Below are 18,646 nucleotides of genomic sequence, written 5' to 3' on the forward strand. Positions count from 1 at the left end.
AAGTGAGTTTTATTTCACACCGCTTGTATAAAGTACTACCTAGCTAAGTACCTACTTTGATTATTGCAGATTCATGTATGTTAAAAATATAACGATTAAGACTCTGTTAACTGTCAATCGTATATTAAAATTGGCTCTTCTTACAATCGAGTAAGTAATATTTAATATGGATCTTTATTAATATCGTAACTTTTGAAGACTTACTCGACTTAGTTTTAATTTTAAACATAACCGTTTATTTTGTCACCTAATTTTAAAAGCTGTAACCTGTAACTATAACCAAAAACATTTATACGTTACACGTTTTTTCAAGATTTAAGCCACTCCCTATAATAAATATCGTCAACCCATACGCGTTAAACGACTCTAGACATTTTATTGTACCCATTCCTATTTGATATTGATCATTGATGTATCACATTTTACTGTGTTATCGCATAAAAAAAACAATTAACAGCGTTGTGGATGTTTGTAGAATCTTTTTGTATTTTATAAAAGCTCCAATTTATGATATAACCTGCAAACACATAATTTACTCTAAGCAATTAGAAATAGGCCACACCTAATGAATGAAACCTATATATTTGGACTTAAAATAGTGTATAAAATTGTATTACTATATTTTACTAAAATGAAAACGTAAAATGCAGATTAGTTCATCTCAATATTCGCTTAATTCATTTTTTAATATCTTAAGATGTTACCGTTGTGAGTCAATACAAAAATGGATTCACTAATGAAATGTTATAATGAACTAAAGAATACTCTCGAGTTGGTCAATAAAAATAATGACCGAATTACCACGAAGTATATGAAAAATGTTACTAGATATGAAAATACTTTAAAAGGTGAGTCTATATTATAATTGTATACGTTATAAGAGTACAATTCCAATAATATTACTTTTTTTACGTCCAAATATTTATGGTAGTTTAGGTACCTACTAGTTACTACCTATTTATATTATATATTAATATCTCTAATATTCTGACACACATCGATTGGCCAGCGGCCACACCATACACTAATACTCAAAAAAAAAAATAATAGTGCTGTATGAAGACTTCTATTACGATTGTAAAGAATTTTCACTTAATTGTGTAGAAATGAACAATCTGCAACAAGAAAATAAAAAATTAGAAGAATATATTTCTGAAATAAAAAACTATATTCAGATGATTGAGAAAACCAAACAAGAAAATGATTATTTGCAAATGGTTTACGATAAAAATGTTTCAACAATATCCAGCAAGTTTATTAGTTCATACATTTTTTTAAAAAGTTTTAACAGGTAATAATATCCCATATATCATATTTTTTGTAGAGCTTAAAGAAGAGATGTTTAACAGTAATCAAGTATCGTTTGATAAATTATTACCCCTGGATCTAAATGATGACATTTTGGGGTTCGATTCAGTTTCATTAACAGTATCGAAATCTGTACCTATATCTTTATCTAGTTTATTATTTTTTTGATTTTCAAATATTTATGTATAAATAAAGTCTTAAAATATGTTATTTATAGGAATTGCAAATAGATCCCCAATATGAATCATACGGAAGTCTTTATCATAAAATCCAAAACGATTCTTCGGACTTCCGTAACACTGTGACTTCTTTGTTTGATTCAATGAAACAGACAAATATGATAATTGAAACAGAAATAGATTATCTAAAGTCAGTAAGTGTATTTAGCGTTGACGTTATTTATTAGGAGCTCAAATATTGAAGTGTCGTATAACATCGTAGTGTTTTTGCAAGAATTATGACTGTAAAAACTTACTGTTTTTAAAAGTAGGTACCTAATAAAACGTGCTTATACCTACATTAAAGTTCAAACTATATAGTATATGTCCAGGTATATAAAATACATTTATATAACATACATATAAATATAAGTTATTACCCTTCAACACTAATTATTAGTAAGCACAAAAAAGTTTTAAATTCCAATAGAACAAAACATTTAAACATATAAATTATTATAAACCAGTGTAGTGTACCAACTTACTGGGCATTATTTGAATATTTTGCACCCTGTGGCAACATATTTTGCCTCTTCCCCCAAAACTAACTTCATAAAATGTATTTACTTAAGGTTTAAACTTGTATTTTGTAGCATAAATGTGGTTTGGCTCCCAAACAATTTTTGAAAATTTTTGTTTGAAATCTTTGTATTTTAATGAGTTAAGAACTATAGATCTACCTGTCTTGGTTCACAATTGACCTTAAATATTTTTTGTAATTATTAATATTATTTTCCGATTAGTTGATGAAAACGATTTACATTTTTGAGCTGTAATACTTAATTGTTTTTAACAGAATATGTTATAATAATAATAATAGTATACAATATAAATGTATTTACTTTTTGATACTATTAACACACAATAATAATATATCAACATAAATTTGCACCACCTAAATGGACTAAAAAATTTGACATCTCAGCCCCCAGGTAACAGGGTGTACTTGTCCTCTCTTAATACGTTTCTGACTACTTATAATGTACCTTCTACACTGTTATACTAAATGTAGGTACATAATATATACGAATATACAACACGAATATTCCGAGTGGATGTGTCCTTTTTTTAAAAATATCTTATGGACTCCGTTATATTAGATTCAAATTTAGTGCTGTCAAAGTGTCAACAAGGAGATATCAACAAATATCTAAACTACAAATACTTTAATATCGTAGTCGTGGTTCACTATTATTATGTTGTGGATAATTAACGTAACAACGTTTTATATTTAGGAGTTCATCCACGTATAATCATTACTTACGTAACTAAATGATTTATTTTTGACATGAAGGGATGCTACTCTGACATTTTTTGTCTCTGTCTTACACACGTACGACTTAGAACATTTACGTTCACTAGTTTCAATAGTGTGCTGTCAGTTTTGATATTTGAGTGAATTAACCTATTACAAAAGTTTTAGGTAAGAACATTATCTATGCTTAAACGTTGGCGGGTTTTTGGATATTTTAATTTTCAAGCGAAATATGAGCATTTTTGATTTGTGTTACTTCACGCATATTTGACATACTCGTATCTTGCTTGAAAATGAAAATATCAAAAATCTGCCGACGCATAGATAATATTCTTACCTAAAAGTTTGATAATTTTTAAATTTACTCTAATATCAAAACTAACGGTACACTATTCAAACTAGAGAACGAAAATTTGCTATGTCATACGTTGGTAAGACGGAGACAACAAACGCGTGAGTAGCATCCTCTTAAAAGGACGCTACACTGACATTTGTTGTCTCCGTCTTATACAAGTGTGGAACATAGGAAACTGTACTCTCATCAGAACACGATTATCTCTGTTAGTTTAAAAATTAGAGTGAATTGAAGTCTTATAAAATATAAAGTTAAGATTATTATCTAGGGCATCTTATAGGTTTTTATTATATTGTAAGTTTAAAACGAATTATGAGTATTTTAAAACTATAAATTGTTTATACATCTTAAAATACTCATAACTCGCTTTAAAATTAACATATAATAAAAAGCTTATAAGATGCCCTACATAATAATTTTAACTTTCAATTTTTTAAGAGGTTAATTCACTCAAACTTTTAAATCAAAGGAGATAAACGTGATTTGCAGGAATTGCTGAGAGTAAAATTTGCTATGTAACGCAATTGTATAAGACGGAGACAACAAATGTCAGTGTAGCGTCCTCTTAACTTGATGTTTATTAGTTATTGTATTTATATTGAAAAAATAAATTTTCGATTTCAATTTCTCTTCTTTTTGTTTATTATTAAAATTTCAAAGATGATAAAATACAAATCCTATTTTTGTGTCAATGGCAAGTAGCATACCTATATCATAGACTTATTAATTATGAACTATAGTTCATGGGTACCTTATAGGACCCATGATGTATATCAATATATCATAATGATTAACATATAGTTAACCATACGTTAATACATTTTTTTTTCAAAATAAAGGTTGCTAGACAAACAACTGAAACAGTCGACGTAATAAAAAAACTATTAAACAGGATTTTGCAAGACGATCAAGAAGCCATACAAGAAGTAATATAAATAATAAAAACATAAAAATCATACAAACAGAACTTATTTAATTATATGTATTTTACAGATAGTAAAAAAACAATGTATTTTAGGACGAATCAAACTGGATAATTCTTGTCATTTAGCTGTATTAAAGTTAGATTTGAAGTCGCTTGGAAATCGTGAGAAAATCAAAATACCTACTTACACATACAATAATTATTCTTCCTGGTATTTGAAAAAACTCAACGTTCAACGTTTATTTCGTATATGGAGCAATATAATCATCAATAATGTCAATGTGCCCATAGAAAAAACCAGGAACTAAATTTGTAATACTGTTATTTTACCTTGATTAATTTAGTTCTTTAAATAGTTCCATATACTTCTTGAAGAATATTATATATAATTTACATGAACATTATTCAATATAAAAGTTTTGAAAATTATATTAAATTATTTATTACAGAACGAATAAAGTAAACTCCTACTTGTACTTTGATAAAAAAACTTTTATTTTAGATTTTGAGCGGCGCGATGAATGTATTTATTCAATGATGAAGGTTTTTTTTATTTCTATTTGTGCGTGTCATCACCTTTTGGGGCAGTAAAAATGCTTAGATTTTCTACTTCAGCATTATTTCTGGTAGGAAAGTGAATTAATTTGGTATTTGGGAGGAGAGGGGGGGGGGTGGTCTAAAATGAATTCCCAGTAGTTTTCAAAAGAGTCAGGTAGAATGTTAAACAAAACAAAAAATTAAGGAAAAGCTGAGATTTATACGTAAAACTAGTTTTCGAAAAAATCAATTTTGTTTTTTTGACGTAACACTAAAAAAAAATAAACGTAGGGCATCTACATGAAATTTTCACCAAATGTTTTCTATATCTATGCCATAATAATTTGATTGTTTTTGAACTACTTATGGGCTCAAGAAACTATCGATTTCCTTTTTTTTTGGTTCAAAATCAACAATACATTATTTTGTAATTAAGAGGACACCATACCCGCATTAGGATCTCCGTCTTGCAAATTGTATATTTTGATTAATTCATTCAACCCTGTTATATTTAATCTTACAGTGAATTGATTTATTATCAAATTTAGAGGTAAGAATATTATCTAGCTGATGACATAGGCTATTTCTTATATCTCAATTTTAAATCGAGTTATGAACATTTTTAATAAATTATTGGAACATTTTAAAATGTTCATACCTATAATATATTATTATTATGTTATGCGTCTGTGAGAGTAGCTGAGACAAAGTATGCAGGCATGACGTCCTCTTAAAAATGTTTAAAATGTACAATTGTGTGAACATGAAAACATGTAAAGAACTGAGAAGTGGAAGATTATAAAACGTATCATTGTAATTGTGTTTGTATTATACATACCTATTTAAACTGAAGCAAATCGGAAAACGATAGAAAGATCGAATTTTTAACTGGGTTAAGTTGGGTAATACTGCAGCTAATTAATTGTAGAACTATAGAGTTTAATTGTGTTGTATATTATTTACTTACTACACCAAATAAAATTAATTCAACTACCTATCTACAGGGAAATAGATTCAACATTTTAGACATGAGTTATAACCGAAATGTAAATTTCCAATATTCAAATAAATAATAATATCAAATGAATTGGTACCTACCTACAATTATTTTAAGTATTAAAAATTGTAATCATACATTTAGCTATTTAAAATATATGATATTTAAAAAAAATGCTTTATACTATAGGTAGTACTATATCGTTGTCATTTATGTTATAATAATAATAAAACAAAATTTCACATCGCTTCTATACGCCTATAGACGTGAGCGCTGCCTAAAGCGCATGGCTTTAACAAACTCCGTCGGGAGGAAACTAAAGGCCGCAGGTCTGTTGGCAGCGATAAAGCTCCCCAATATCAAAATATATCGCTTACGGCACACTTCACCTGAGCGAGTGATACAAATTTGCTGCTATATTTAAAAATCTAAAGAAGGCGTAAGTAAAAAATTCAATAAAACATTGTAGTTATTAACTATTTATTTTGATTTTTATATTATTTAGTATATTTCATTCTATACTCATTAATATAATTTAGATGATTAATATTATAGCGGGCAGTTTAAATATGTCCAAAATTAATATTGTGGATACGTTGCATTTTTATTACAATAACTCTGTGAAGTATTCAAAGGAATTGAGTTTATATTATTTTAAATTAAAGTTATTAATTATTATAAATGTAGATTTTTTTAATACATTTCGGATAAATTGTAATATTTTATTAAGATAAATAAAGGGATATAATTAAAATATTATAATTTACAATAAATTATGACTATATAGTCATTCATAACTTATACTTTTAATAAAAAATAATCAAAAAAACTTCATTTGTACCTAACAGTATTGCATATAAAACTCCATTTAAAATCTAAATAGTGGCCACTATATTATAGAATCTAATACGATATTTTAGTTTTTATTATTATTTAATTGTCTTTAATTATATTATAGTTACCATAGTTATTTTAATTTTCCATTTTAATTTGTGGTAAAGATAAATATAAAGAACCTATTTTTTATATTTTAGTAAAATAAGACGGTACTAAGAATTCAGCAAACGTCGAACTTATTTTAACAAGCAAGTTTTTATTGGTAGCTTAATAAACTGTAAGTGTTCATATAATGGATAAATATAAATACATATTATAATAAATGGATTTTAGGATATTTAAAAATAAATCCAAAATAATTGTTATGGTAAAATATTTTAATTGATAGTTATTTTTATTTGGAATTAGTAAAATATTGGAGGAGTAAAAACAATTCACTGGAGGATACACAACTTTAAAATAATTAGCTACTTTAGGTACATTAAGCTGAAGAATACGATAGTTGTATGATTTGAAAGCGTACTTGAATATTATCTAAAGGTTTATATTTTAACAAAACAACATTGGTACAAATTGTATATGAAAATAATACAATTTAGGACCTTTTAATAAATAATTTGTGTTTTACAAACATGAAATAATAAAAAATAAATATTCTGTGTTGACTTGTAAAATGTAATTATATTTTTAGGAAATTAATACACTATTTTCAATTTAAATATTTTCTGAAAAGGTTAGTTTGAGATTTAAATTTATATAGATATTTCTTCGTTATCCATAAATATTTGCTTAAACATTGATATTGCAAAATGTAGTATATTATGGAATTCAGAAACTACTATTTTTTAATTTATCAAAAATTTAGATTTTTTACTTTATACTTCAACATGGATCCCGCAGTACTAGTGAAATTGGAAGATGGTTGGTGTTCGTTATACTCCTCTGACAGCAAATCGTTGCTAAAGAAATATCTGACAAAAGAAGTACTAGATGAATTAAAGAACAAAAAGACTAACTTTGGATCCACACTTTTGGATTGTGTGCAATCTGGTGAGTCTACGTTTTAAATTATATATAAAATATGTTTTAACGTAATTAATAATTATAATTATGAAATAGGTACTTATATAAGTGTTATAACTTGACAATATAATAACAACATTTAATAACTTTATACAGGGTGTTTAATAATCATATCGTACCTATATTAAAGTTACGATAATAATGTAAGTATAGCAATTTAAATGTACAAAAATAAAAAGTTAAATATATTTATATATTATATTAATTGACAAATGCAAATTATCGGAGTTATAATGAATATTTACACAAAGAATACTTTATGGTCTGAAATATATAATATAACCTCTAAATATATGGTATCATCAACTTTAATTTTATCAAAAATCAAAATACAATATTGTTATACAACGTTTAAGACTTAATATTATTTATTAAAATAGTTTAAACAGAAATACATTTCATCACGATTAATATGTACCTCAATATGTTTATGCTTTCTGCGTAATAAAGAATAATTAAAATCAAAATGTTAGTAAAATTATTTTAAAAAGTAGGTTTTTGTTGGTTTTATAATAATTAATAACTATACTTAATTTGTTTTAAGACTGTTTAGAATTGTATGTGATATAGAAATAGGTACTAATGTACTATATACACATATGAAATTAAATATAAATGTTTTAAGTAACATTATTAATTAAAAATGAAAACATAATATACCATAGCATTTTTTTAAACTATTACACCGTGTTTACAATGAAGGATTGTGTGTTTAGTATTGTTATTTTATTGTATTATTCTACTATTCAAATAGTATAGCAACACTTTATGTTTTTAAGACTTGGGTAAAAAAATATAATTTATATTTATGATTATAATTTGCCTATACATTTTTAAACTATTTTTTTTTTAGTTGCATTTTATTTTATTTGAAGTAGTTATCAATGGACACCTCTTCAAAAAAGTCATGAAGTAGTTTATTTCTGTTAAATACTTAAGTGTATTAAACATATTGTATGGCCTTTATAATAGAAATCGTAATTTCTAATGAAAAAATTAATATACTTTTCAACTAAATTGAACAACGATAAAAAGACGTAAACTAGTAAGGTATTACTCTTACTATTATAGTCATTCAAATAAATAAAAAAAAGGCGACTGTACAAAATTGGTACATAAGTTATATTAGTTATTAATTTAATTTAAATAACAAATAATTAACTATACAAATAATAATCTAAGCAGTAGGCTAGACGTCTAGTTCACAAATTATAGGTACAATATAATTATCTGTGTTCTTGTATTTTTTTACTATATAATATTTACAGGTTATAATTTTTAATTAATTTTAGTTTTACAAGTTGGAGTAAGTACTAATGGTCGTTTCAAAATTAAATTAAATAGCTTTTATGTTTGACACATTTCAATCTTTCGATTATATTTAGAACATTTGCTGTCAATCATGTATCTGTTAGACACCGTTTTGGCAACGCCCCTGTCACTAAAGAAAATGAAAAAAAAAATTTCAAAATAATATTCTTTTTCACCAATGATTAATGACACAAGTAAATAAATCGTATAACAACGTTTCCATTGTCGGCACTCTCCGGGCACGTATACACATTTTTTTGTTGTCGGGGATGTCTCGCGTTCAAATATAGGTCACTGGGAATTCGAGCTAGACTGCTTGACGCCCCAGGATCAATATCCCGGATTCTGTACCCAGCATCTCTCCTACCCAAAACTTCCCACCCACTACAACACTTACCTGCATTAATCTTCAAGGTCAGCATTCAACGAATATGCATTATTATCCATTTCCGATTACTTTTAGATTCAGATTATAATAATTTAAAAGCATTGTTACAAAAACAGAGATTAATATTAGATATACTCTTATTAAATGAGTTTACATAAACCTTTATTTTGAAAGAGTTAAAAGCTTAAAAAAGGGATGATAAAGTAGACGAAGTACTGAAAGTATATACAGTCGTCAGTCAAAGTATATTTTTTGTTTCTTTACAGGTTGACTGCCATGTGTACATTTGTTTGTACACGAACAAATCTCCATACTTGTATAAACAAATATTTTTATACTATCCAACAAATTTTAAACGATAATTTGCAAAAACTTCTTTTTTTTTATAATTTTGTTTTTTGTTAATTAAAATATCCATTTGATATCTTCGCTGAATAGCCAAACTGGTCCTAGGGGCTACAATATTTAATTCCAATGTTAAATCAGTACAGGCGTGTACACATTTCTGTACATGAAAATAAAAATGGTAAGTAAAGGAGTGTACATAATTTTGTACACACGGCGCAGGGTAAAAAGTATCAAAAATCATTGTGGCAGTCAACCTGTTAACATAATTTTTTTTTCGTTTTATTCATTTTTTGAACTTTATAGTAGTTAGTAAATGGTGGAACAATTCTAAAAACAAGGTACCTATATAACATATTTTCTTCATTTGTTCAAAAATAATTATTAGTTACCTATACCTACGTATAATATTGTAAAAACTGATGGTTGAAATGTAAGGGTAGTCGTATAAAATATGTAATTATATTCTTTAGATTCTCATTACCTAGAATGTTTGTGTGAGAACTATATTATTACTTTATCATTAACTCTATATATTATTAATAAATAGTTATTATAATAAAGTAAGATATCATCGTTATAGATGCGTTTTGAATCGTTTCTGAATGGTATGATTGTTCTATATATTATACGTTCCCATTTACGAGCAAGTCGGGAGTAGTAACCATAAGACCAAACGTTTTCCATAATATGATACATGAATCTCATTTTCAATGTACTTATTGATAATTTTAATTTATCGTGTTCAACGAACTTGAGATCGCATTGTCACATTTTTCTTTCGAATGAAATTCATCAAAAATTGAATATTCCAATTTTTAAATTACGAAAATGTTGTACAAAAATATACGGGCATCAATGGGGAATAGTATTGTGTTTACTAAATAATAAAAAAAGCAATATTCTTCATTTTTTATTTATTCAGGAATAAATTTGATAAAAACTAATAAATATCAAATTTAATGTAGGTATATTAAAAACAATATTTAGGTAAATAGTTGCTACAAATATAATAAATAAATTATTAAAAATAATTATATGATTAATGCATTATGCACCATCGTAAACAATATTATAATACAAAATATTATATATGTCACCGGCAATATGAACAATTCAGGTGTTTTGAAAAATGCCTAGACATTATGTATATTGCCGACGTATTTTAGGCAATGTAAATAAAACATTTGATTTTCAATATTATTTTATATATAACCTAGGTATTTTATAAAATACCAATTTTTTTAGGCAAAGTAAAAAACAATTTATCATATGTTATAATAATAATAATAATAATATTAAGATTCTTATAATTATTATATATTATTACTCATATTACAAAATTTATTATTTAATATATATATATTATTATGTTTTTACACATAGGTATTGCTATATTATTAATATTATTGTTATATTAAATACTATTATGTATGCATTAACTTAAAATACTAGTTACTTATTACAACATGTTGTAGAAAATAGCATTTTGAATTGCACTAAACATTATTTTTAAGGAAAATGCACTTTTCATTTTGACACTTGGTCCTACTAACACATTTAAAAAATCATTGGCCAGTAATAGTTCCTGTCGACTGTTCGTAACGCCACTTCTGTGTCTGTTGGAACCACGTAAATTTGTAGTAGCTTTTTCTGACATACTGCGAACTGACTTCTGGCGTATAGCCGCTTCAGAACTTCAGAATTTTAATCCTTATTGCATCAAATCGTGCACGCACAGACACGGTATGCGCATTTATAATAAACTATTAGTTAAGTCGTTGATAATAAGTGATACGCTGCAATTTTGTTTATTTTTGTCATAATTCCTACTCCACGTTGGGCATTATACATAATACCCAGGCAAAGCTCGTATTATGTATATTTCCGAGTGATTTTTGGCATTTTATATAATGCCTAGGTATTTTGAAAAATACCGGATTATCCACATTGCCGGTAACATATACACTGTTTCCAAAAAGAATATAATAGATTTACATAAGAAAACCGGTTTTGCCCGTGGCCGCCTGGTATGTTCTCTTTTGAAACAGGGTATAGAACATAAAATATGGTACTTTAATATAACAAAACAATAATTATTATAAAGATTTTACAAAAAATTTGCATATAAAATATACAAAACAAGTAGGTGTATAAACATAGGAAATTTTGTTCATAGTGACAAAGCAATACAAATATAAAGCAGTAAGTTTTTATTTATAGTAATAGGTTGGTGCATTTAAAAAAAATGCAGATACAAATAAGACAGTTTTTACTTTGGAACTTATATATTATTTTCCCGCCTTTTTAATTAATTAAATTAATTGTTATTATTTATTTACTTAATTAAATATTATTTTATTAAATACATATATATTTAAGGATTTGAAAACCATGATTCGGGAGTTGGTATTTATGCTCCCGACGCTGATGCATACACAGTGTTTGCTCCAATATTCGATCCCATCATCGAGGACTATCATAAAGGATTCAAGTCCACAGACAAACATCCCGCCAAAAATTGGGGTGACGTGAACACTCTTGGTGACCTGGATCCAGAAGTAATATTTATTCGCCAGCAAATTAAAAGAAAAAATTCAAAACTTTTGCGTTTTATGGACAGTGCAAATACATCATTTCTACGAGGGTACGTTGTGGTCGTTCACTGGAAGGCTATCCGTTCAATCCATTGTTGACCGAACAGCAGTACAAGGAGATAGAGAATAAGGTTTCTTGCACACTCCAGGGACTAGGTGGTGAATTGAAAGGAGAGTTTTATCCTTTAACTGGCATGTCTAAAGATGTACAGCAGAACTTAATCGATGACCATTTTCTATTTAAAGAAGGTGACCGATTTTTACAGGTGCGTTCTATTAAGTAGGTACATACTACTAGAGGGCAATTGGTAGATACTTGGCACTTTTGGGTATATAGGAAAATATAGGCGTAGGAATGTAGGATATATTATATAATACGAACTAGTGATTGTTTATTAAGGTATACGTACAATTTAACACATTTAATCTTTAATACACTAACATAAATGTCAAATATAAACAAATAATATTCGACTATATTATGATTATAGCTAATAAAATGTTAAAAAATTGTTAAATAGAAAATTATTTTGACATTTTAACATATTAGAACACAACACTAATTCGTATTGATATATGTAACAACAATCATAATAGATATACAATGTACAGATTTGGCATTTATATTTCACCTATATTTATAAGTTACTATACTAATATGCAGCTGTAAACTATAGATCCTTTATTTATGTTTATTGTTGTTGATAGTTAACTACTATTTTGAAAAGATGATTCAAATATAAATTGATATAGCTTATTTAAAAATAAATAAGAGATCGATATGCATGTGTTATACTTATTATATAATACCTAATGTAAGTACCTACGTCATATTTGCATAAATGTTAATAATAAACAATGAAATAACTTTCCAATTTTGATAATTTAGAAAAACGGATTTGTTCATAGATGAATTACAAATTAGAACTACTAATTAAAATTGTAAATAAAATATAAATTTCTATTTTTTTATTTTTATAAAAACTATTTTAATATTTTTTTAGCGTGTTAAGGTGTTCACTTTAAAAACCTTCTATATTGGATGTAATAAACTTATAGTAATAGTTGTTGGTTATATATAATTATTTAAATACAAAAAAATTAGACATTTAAAAAGTAAAACACGTATAAGTTATTAGTTGTTACTATTTTATTAGTTATCAAATGATTATGCACTATATGCACGTGTAATTTAAGTTGCCTATACTTAACTCCTTTAATATGTCCATCAGTAAACTGATTATAAGTTATTTTTTTAAATATTATTACTAATTAAACCCACGGCAACAATAATGTCCATTTGATGATATTTACAAGGTTTTAAATTACATCATGTGTATGGTGACAATGTACAAATTATAATAAGAGTCAACTTAAAGCTGGACCTACAGTAAAGTTATATTAGGTTGAGAAGATTGACGGTGATGATAAAGTTGTTTAAGGCTGAAATTGAGTTGGGGTCCTGGTTGAGTGACGACGAGAATAAATCTGGAAGCATATAGTATTTTCTCTGACCTGTACGGCATTTGTTAAAATATGTTTAATGAAGATGCGGACCCCGCATAGGATGCATATTGGACAATGGACGTCCTCTTTAAGAAGCCGTGTGAAATTTTTGTGTGGATGATTTTAAGTCTGGTGATGATAGCTAGAACTATGACGAGGAGTTTTCTGGGCAATTTGAAGTGAAAAAGCCAGTAATCTACATTTTGTTTAATTTCATCTTCATATAATTTGGTGATTTGAGATGATCACTGTTAGTGTCATGTATATGTGTATACATATAAGTTATACAATATAATCGCATTATAATACCAAATACCTTAAGTTTATTTAACAAGAGCATTGATTTTAAACACAATTGACAAAATGCATACAATATTTGGCTAGTGTATATTTTTAGTTAACTGTGCATTATGCAAAATATTAAACATAATATAACAGGAAAATCCAAGGAATCCGAATCACATCCGAAGGTGTTTTTATAAATCTCAATGAATTTATGTATTTATAATATTATTATGATTTAAAAATTAAAATTAATCATCAATGTAATGAAATCATTTAGATTAGACAAATATTAGTTCATATTGATATTCACCGTGAGATAATTTTTATTGTAAAAATATGCTTCATAATAAAACGTAACGTTGTAGAAATTAGGAGGAAGGGTAGAGGTATAATATTTTGGTCAACGAATCCTAAACACAAACCTAAATTATAATATTAATAATGCAAAGTTGGCACTTGGCACTATTTCTAACTCTAACATTTTCGTTTTAAATTAAAAACCATTACATTTTAATAGGTATACTTTTTTAATATACAAAGAAAGCCTAAAAATTATGTATTGTTGCATTATTTCACAAAAGGTAATCTAATATCCATGCAATTTCAAATAAGTAATGCTAGTTAGGTAATATTCAACTATATTTTATTAAGTAATTTAGTAATATTGTTTATGTTGAAATAGGCTGCTAACGCTTCGCGATTCTGGCCGACTGGCCGTGGTATATTCCATAACGAAAACAAAACGTTCCTGGTTTGGTGCAACGAGGAAGATCATTTAAGGCTCATATCGATGCAACAAGGAGGAAACTTGGGAGAGGTTATAATTAATTCAAGTATACAATTATGTAGTTATTAAACGTGTCAATAATTATTGTTTAAAGGTTTATTCGAGGCTCGTAACAGCGGTAAACGATGTGGAAAAACGACTTCCATTTTCGCATCATAACCGTTTGGGATTTTTAACATTCTGTCCAACAAACTTGGGGACAACCATCCGTGCATCAGTTCATATTCAGCTGCCTAAATTAGCCGCGGACAAAGCTAAATTGGAAGAAATTGCTGGAAAATATAATTTACAAGTAATAATATTTTTAAATTATTTAATAACATTTTTCTAAATATTTATGCACATTTTAAGCTACGTATGGCTATGGCATATTTATACTACGAACTTATTCACACAGTAATGTCCGTATTGACTCAAAAGTTAACAGCAATGATATGACATGCATAATATAATTATAATAACTTATAATATAATACATATTTAATGCAATACTTTATGGTCAACCTACTGTTTTATTCATAATAATGTAAAATGTATAAGTGTGATCAAAATGATTCATATGATCATGTTTTATATCATTTTCTATTATTAATTTATAAACTAAAAACCAGGTTATGAAAAATTTTTTTTAGTAACAAGAAGATGAATTAAATCTAAGATAAATAATTGCATAGGTTGATAATCAAAATAATATTTAAACCACAAATTTTATCTTTAGGTTAGAGGTACTCGCGGAGAACATACAGATGCAGAAGGTGGAATTTATGATATTTCAAACAAGAGGAGAATGGGTTTGACCGAGTATCAAGCTGTTAAGGAAATGAATGATGGTATAAAAGAGCTCATAAAGATCGAAGAACAATTGTAAGTCTGGGTGTTATTACGTCCTACATGCGATAGGTCTTTAAATTTCAATAAATCTAGTCAAATAAAAACAATGTAGTATTATATTGCTTCTTTTTTTTTACTATTGTTACTTTATTTTGCTTGAGCAAAATATTGTTAACGAGGTTATAAGCTTATATAATGGACATCAAGTTACGTAATAAATTTCAATAATATTATTCTATTATACTAATATAGGAACAAATGTGAGAGGATAATATTATAATCATAATAATGAACAAACTACCAGATTTGTTTCCATTATTTAATAACATAAAATATGTCCTCTTATTTTTTTCGTATTATACTAACGTAACTTCTAGTATATCTTTAATGTTTATTCAGTTTTAAAGGCTTTTAAAATATATCTTCCGCAATCTTAAACACGATTAATTTAAATATGTACGTAATTGTGAAGCTCATTCGTTAAATATGAAGTATTAGACAGTGGTGGTCCAAACTTTTTGGGTCTTTGAAGCAAATTGTATATTTTTAATATTTTTACCACCAACCACCCCCTTTATTGCATTAAAATGATAATTTACTATGTTAATTATTATATTTTTTATGACAATAATTGTACTGAGGTATTACAATTATACCACCGGCATCCACCTATATTAAACATGAAGCAATTGCTTCAAATAGTATTATATCCCGCCGCCACTGGACTATTAGATACTTATATTATATTATGAAATAATATATGTTATTGTAAGTTTAGGTATTTTGATTGTTAACAAAAATATTGTTGAATAAAGTCGATTGAATTATTTGTATTGTTTTATCAATTATTTAAGGTATTAAATTAACGATTTAGCTGTAAAACTATTAAGAGGACGCCACACCGGTCGTTTTCAGCGGTGAAAACACGTCCACGGAAAACAAATTAAATGGCATCAAAAAGTGGTTTTAGAGTAAAAATACTTATTATGAAACTTATAGAGAACAATATTTCGGAGGGAACCTCATCGGGGTTTTTCGAAATATTAACTATTAAAAAAGTTACAGTTATTTAAAAAATGAAAAAAAATTGGTTTTTGTGCCTTTAATATCTAGCTGTGTATTTAGATTAATACAAAACCCCGATGAGGTTCCCTCCGAAATATTGTTCTCTATAAAATTTATTATAGGTTTTTTTACTCTAAAACCACTTTTTAATGGCTTTTCGTTTGTTTTTCGACAGCATGTTTAAGTCGTTAGATTTGATTTTCCATCGCCATCATGTGCTGCCACCTACTTTCCGTTGTGACGGCGCGACCGCGGCGGCCGCGAATTCCCCCACTACGCGACAGTCTCGTACGATTGTGGGTCGGTTATCGGCAATGACTGGCGCTTCCGAGAAATAGATTGTGCGCCGATTATAAACCTTACTATTATAGTAATATGGATTATTGACATTATAGAAATGACAATAATGAATAAATAAAATTATTATAATCAGGCAATTGGCAATCATAGACGGCATTCCATCTCTGACCGACTGGACTTGATTTGAGTTCAATCACTTTTTATAATATAATTAGTATTAATACACTATAATAGGTGTAATCTGGAGGGACAGGGATTTTACCACAGCTTGCCCTCCCAAAAATGTTCCCCGGATTATGCTTATGTACTACGGATATTATAATATTTTCTGGCGGTAAAGACATCAAACTTCAAATAATGCATAATTTGTCCAGTAGTAATAAATTCTAGTACCTAATCAGTAATCATATAAAATAAATATCTCGTATTTCTCTACATAATGCATGCTATAAATTATAATGGTATATTGCTGTAATGTAAAAAACTTGAATTGATGTTTAAATTAATTGGAACAATTATTATTATAACATTAGTATGACTATTATGATTTATGACTATGCCAAAAAAAAAATTTATAAATATACACACCTTACTTATTGATTACGAATTACGGACAGCAGGAGTAACAATATGAGACTACTAATAGCTGTATTTCCAGAAATATGTATAAAAATTAAAAATAAATATTCAAGTATAATTATTACTAGGGCCAACAATTATATGCCCTAAAAATCTATAAAATATGTATGCAGTTATGCCCTAAAAATTACCAAAATATGCCCTTAAAATATGCTCTAAAAAAAAATGTTATTGTAAAAAAATGATTAAATGATTTTTTTTTTTTTATGTATTATACAATTTATACTATAATAATACAATATTATTATTTATTGCCAATGAATAATGATTCACAAAAATGTGTGATATTAAAAAATATTTAAAATTAAAAAATTAAAATTAAAAAACAAAAACATTAATCAGATGATAAACATTTTAATTTTTACCCGATGTTATTACATTGAACAATTAATGATTTGTATACGTTTTCAAACAGCATTGAGCGTCGATTGTCCGTTAACAAATTTTTGTAGCGTGAAAAGGAACGTTCTACATCAACGGATGTAATAGGTGCGTATTTATAATGTAACAAATCGTTGCTGGTCAAATTTTCTGGAATACCTTCTAATGTGGATACATCACCGGATAATACTTTAGAAATTTTCGTAAGAATATGAAAACCATTATTTTTTTTAAAAACATCTTCACATTTTATATTAATATCAGTGCCATTTGTACCACTAACTTCACATATTTTACTTCGCGCAGTTTCTATTAATTTAATTGAGTCTGCTAGTAAAACATTCTGGCTTTCTAAAGATGTTATGGTAGTTGGTAAAAATCCATAGTTTGAATAAATAAAAGTTAAATTTGCTTCAACTTGATCTTGAGAAATTAATTTTTGAACTTTGTCTATTGAAACGGCGTCTTGTATTACATTTCGAATAGCTTCTATATGTTCGCAATAATACATTGAAGCAGAAATCCATGTACCCCATCTTGTTAATATAGGCGTTGGAGGCAATGGTATACCTGGAGCCTCAGTTTTAAACAAATCAATACGACTTGGCGCTTTTAAAAATATTTTTTTTGTGTTTGAGACAAGTTCGTCAATTTTTGGAAATTGACCACGATTTTTTTCTGCCACCCGGTGTAGCC

At 27.1% G+C, this 18,646-nt stretch overlaps 2 protein-coding genes across 3 annotated transcripts; both read left to right on the forward strand.

The window, feature by feature from the left end:
• Positions 1–1,338: 1,338 nt before the first annotated feature.
• Positions 1,339–4,369, forward strand: LOC111029184. The gene is made up of 4 exons (XM_022308086.1): positions 1,339–1,440; positions 1,526–1,681; positions 3,976–4,062; positions 4,130–4,369. Exons 1-4 carry the CDS (start codon positions 1,339–1,341, stop codon positions 4,367–4,369), a joined length of 585 nt encoding a protein of 194 aa, XP_022163778.1.
• Positions 4,370–5,908: 1,539 nt separating this feature from the next.
• LOC111029172 (arginine kinase) lies at positions 5,909–16,234 on the forward strand. Of its 2 annotated transcripts, XM_022308072.1 has the most exons (8): positions 5,925–6,034; positions 6,630–6,709; positions 7,298–7,482; positions 11,942–12,120; positions 12,183–12,422; positions 14,630–14,764; positions 14,829–15,026; positions 15,453–16,234. In XM_022308072.1, the coding sequence occupies exons 3-8, from the start codon at positions 7,320–7,322 to the stop codon at positions 15,600–15,602; spliced, it is 1,065 nt and encodes a 354-aa protein (XP_022163764.1). In that variant the 5' UTR covers positions 5,925–6,034; positions 6,630–6,709; positions 7,298–7,319; the 3' UTR covers positions 15,603–16,234. The 2 variants fall into 2 exon arrangements, with proteins under 2 accessions (XP_022163755.1, XP_022163764.1); XM_022308063.1 differs by lacking the exon at positions 6,630–6,709 and having other exon boundaries at positions 5,909–6,034.
• The last annotated feature ends 2,412 nt before the right edge of the window (positions 16,235–18,646 follow it).

The sequence above is a fragment of the Myzus persicae genome, unplaced genomic scaffold, assembly GCF_001856785.1.
Source record: "Myzus persicae strain clone G006 unplaced genomic scaffold, MPER_G0061.0, whole genome shotgun sequence".
Classification (NCBI taxonomy): Eukaryota; Metazoa; Arthropoda; class Insecta; order Hemiptera; family Aphididae; genus Myzus; species Myzus persicae.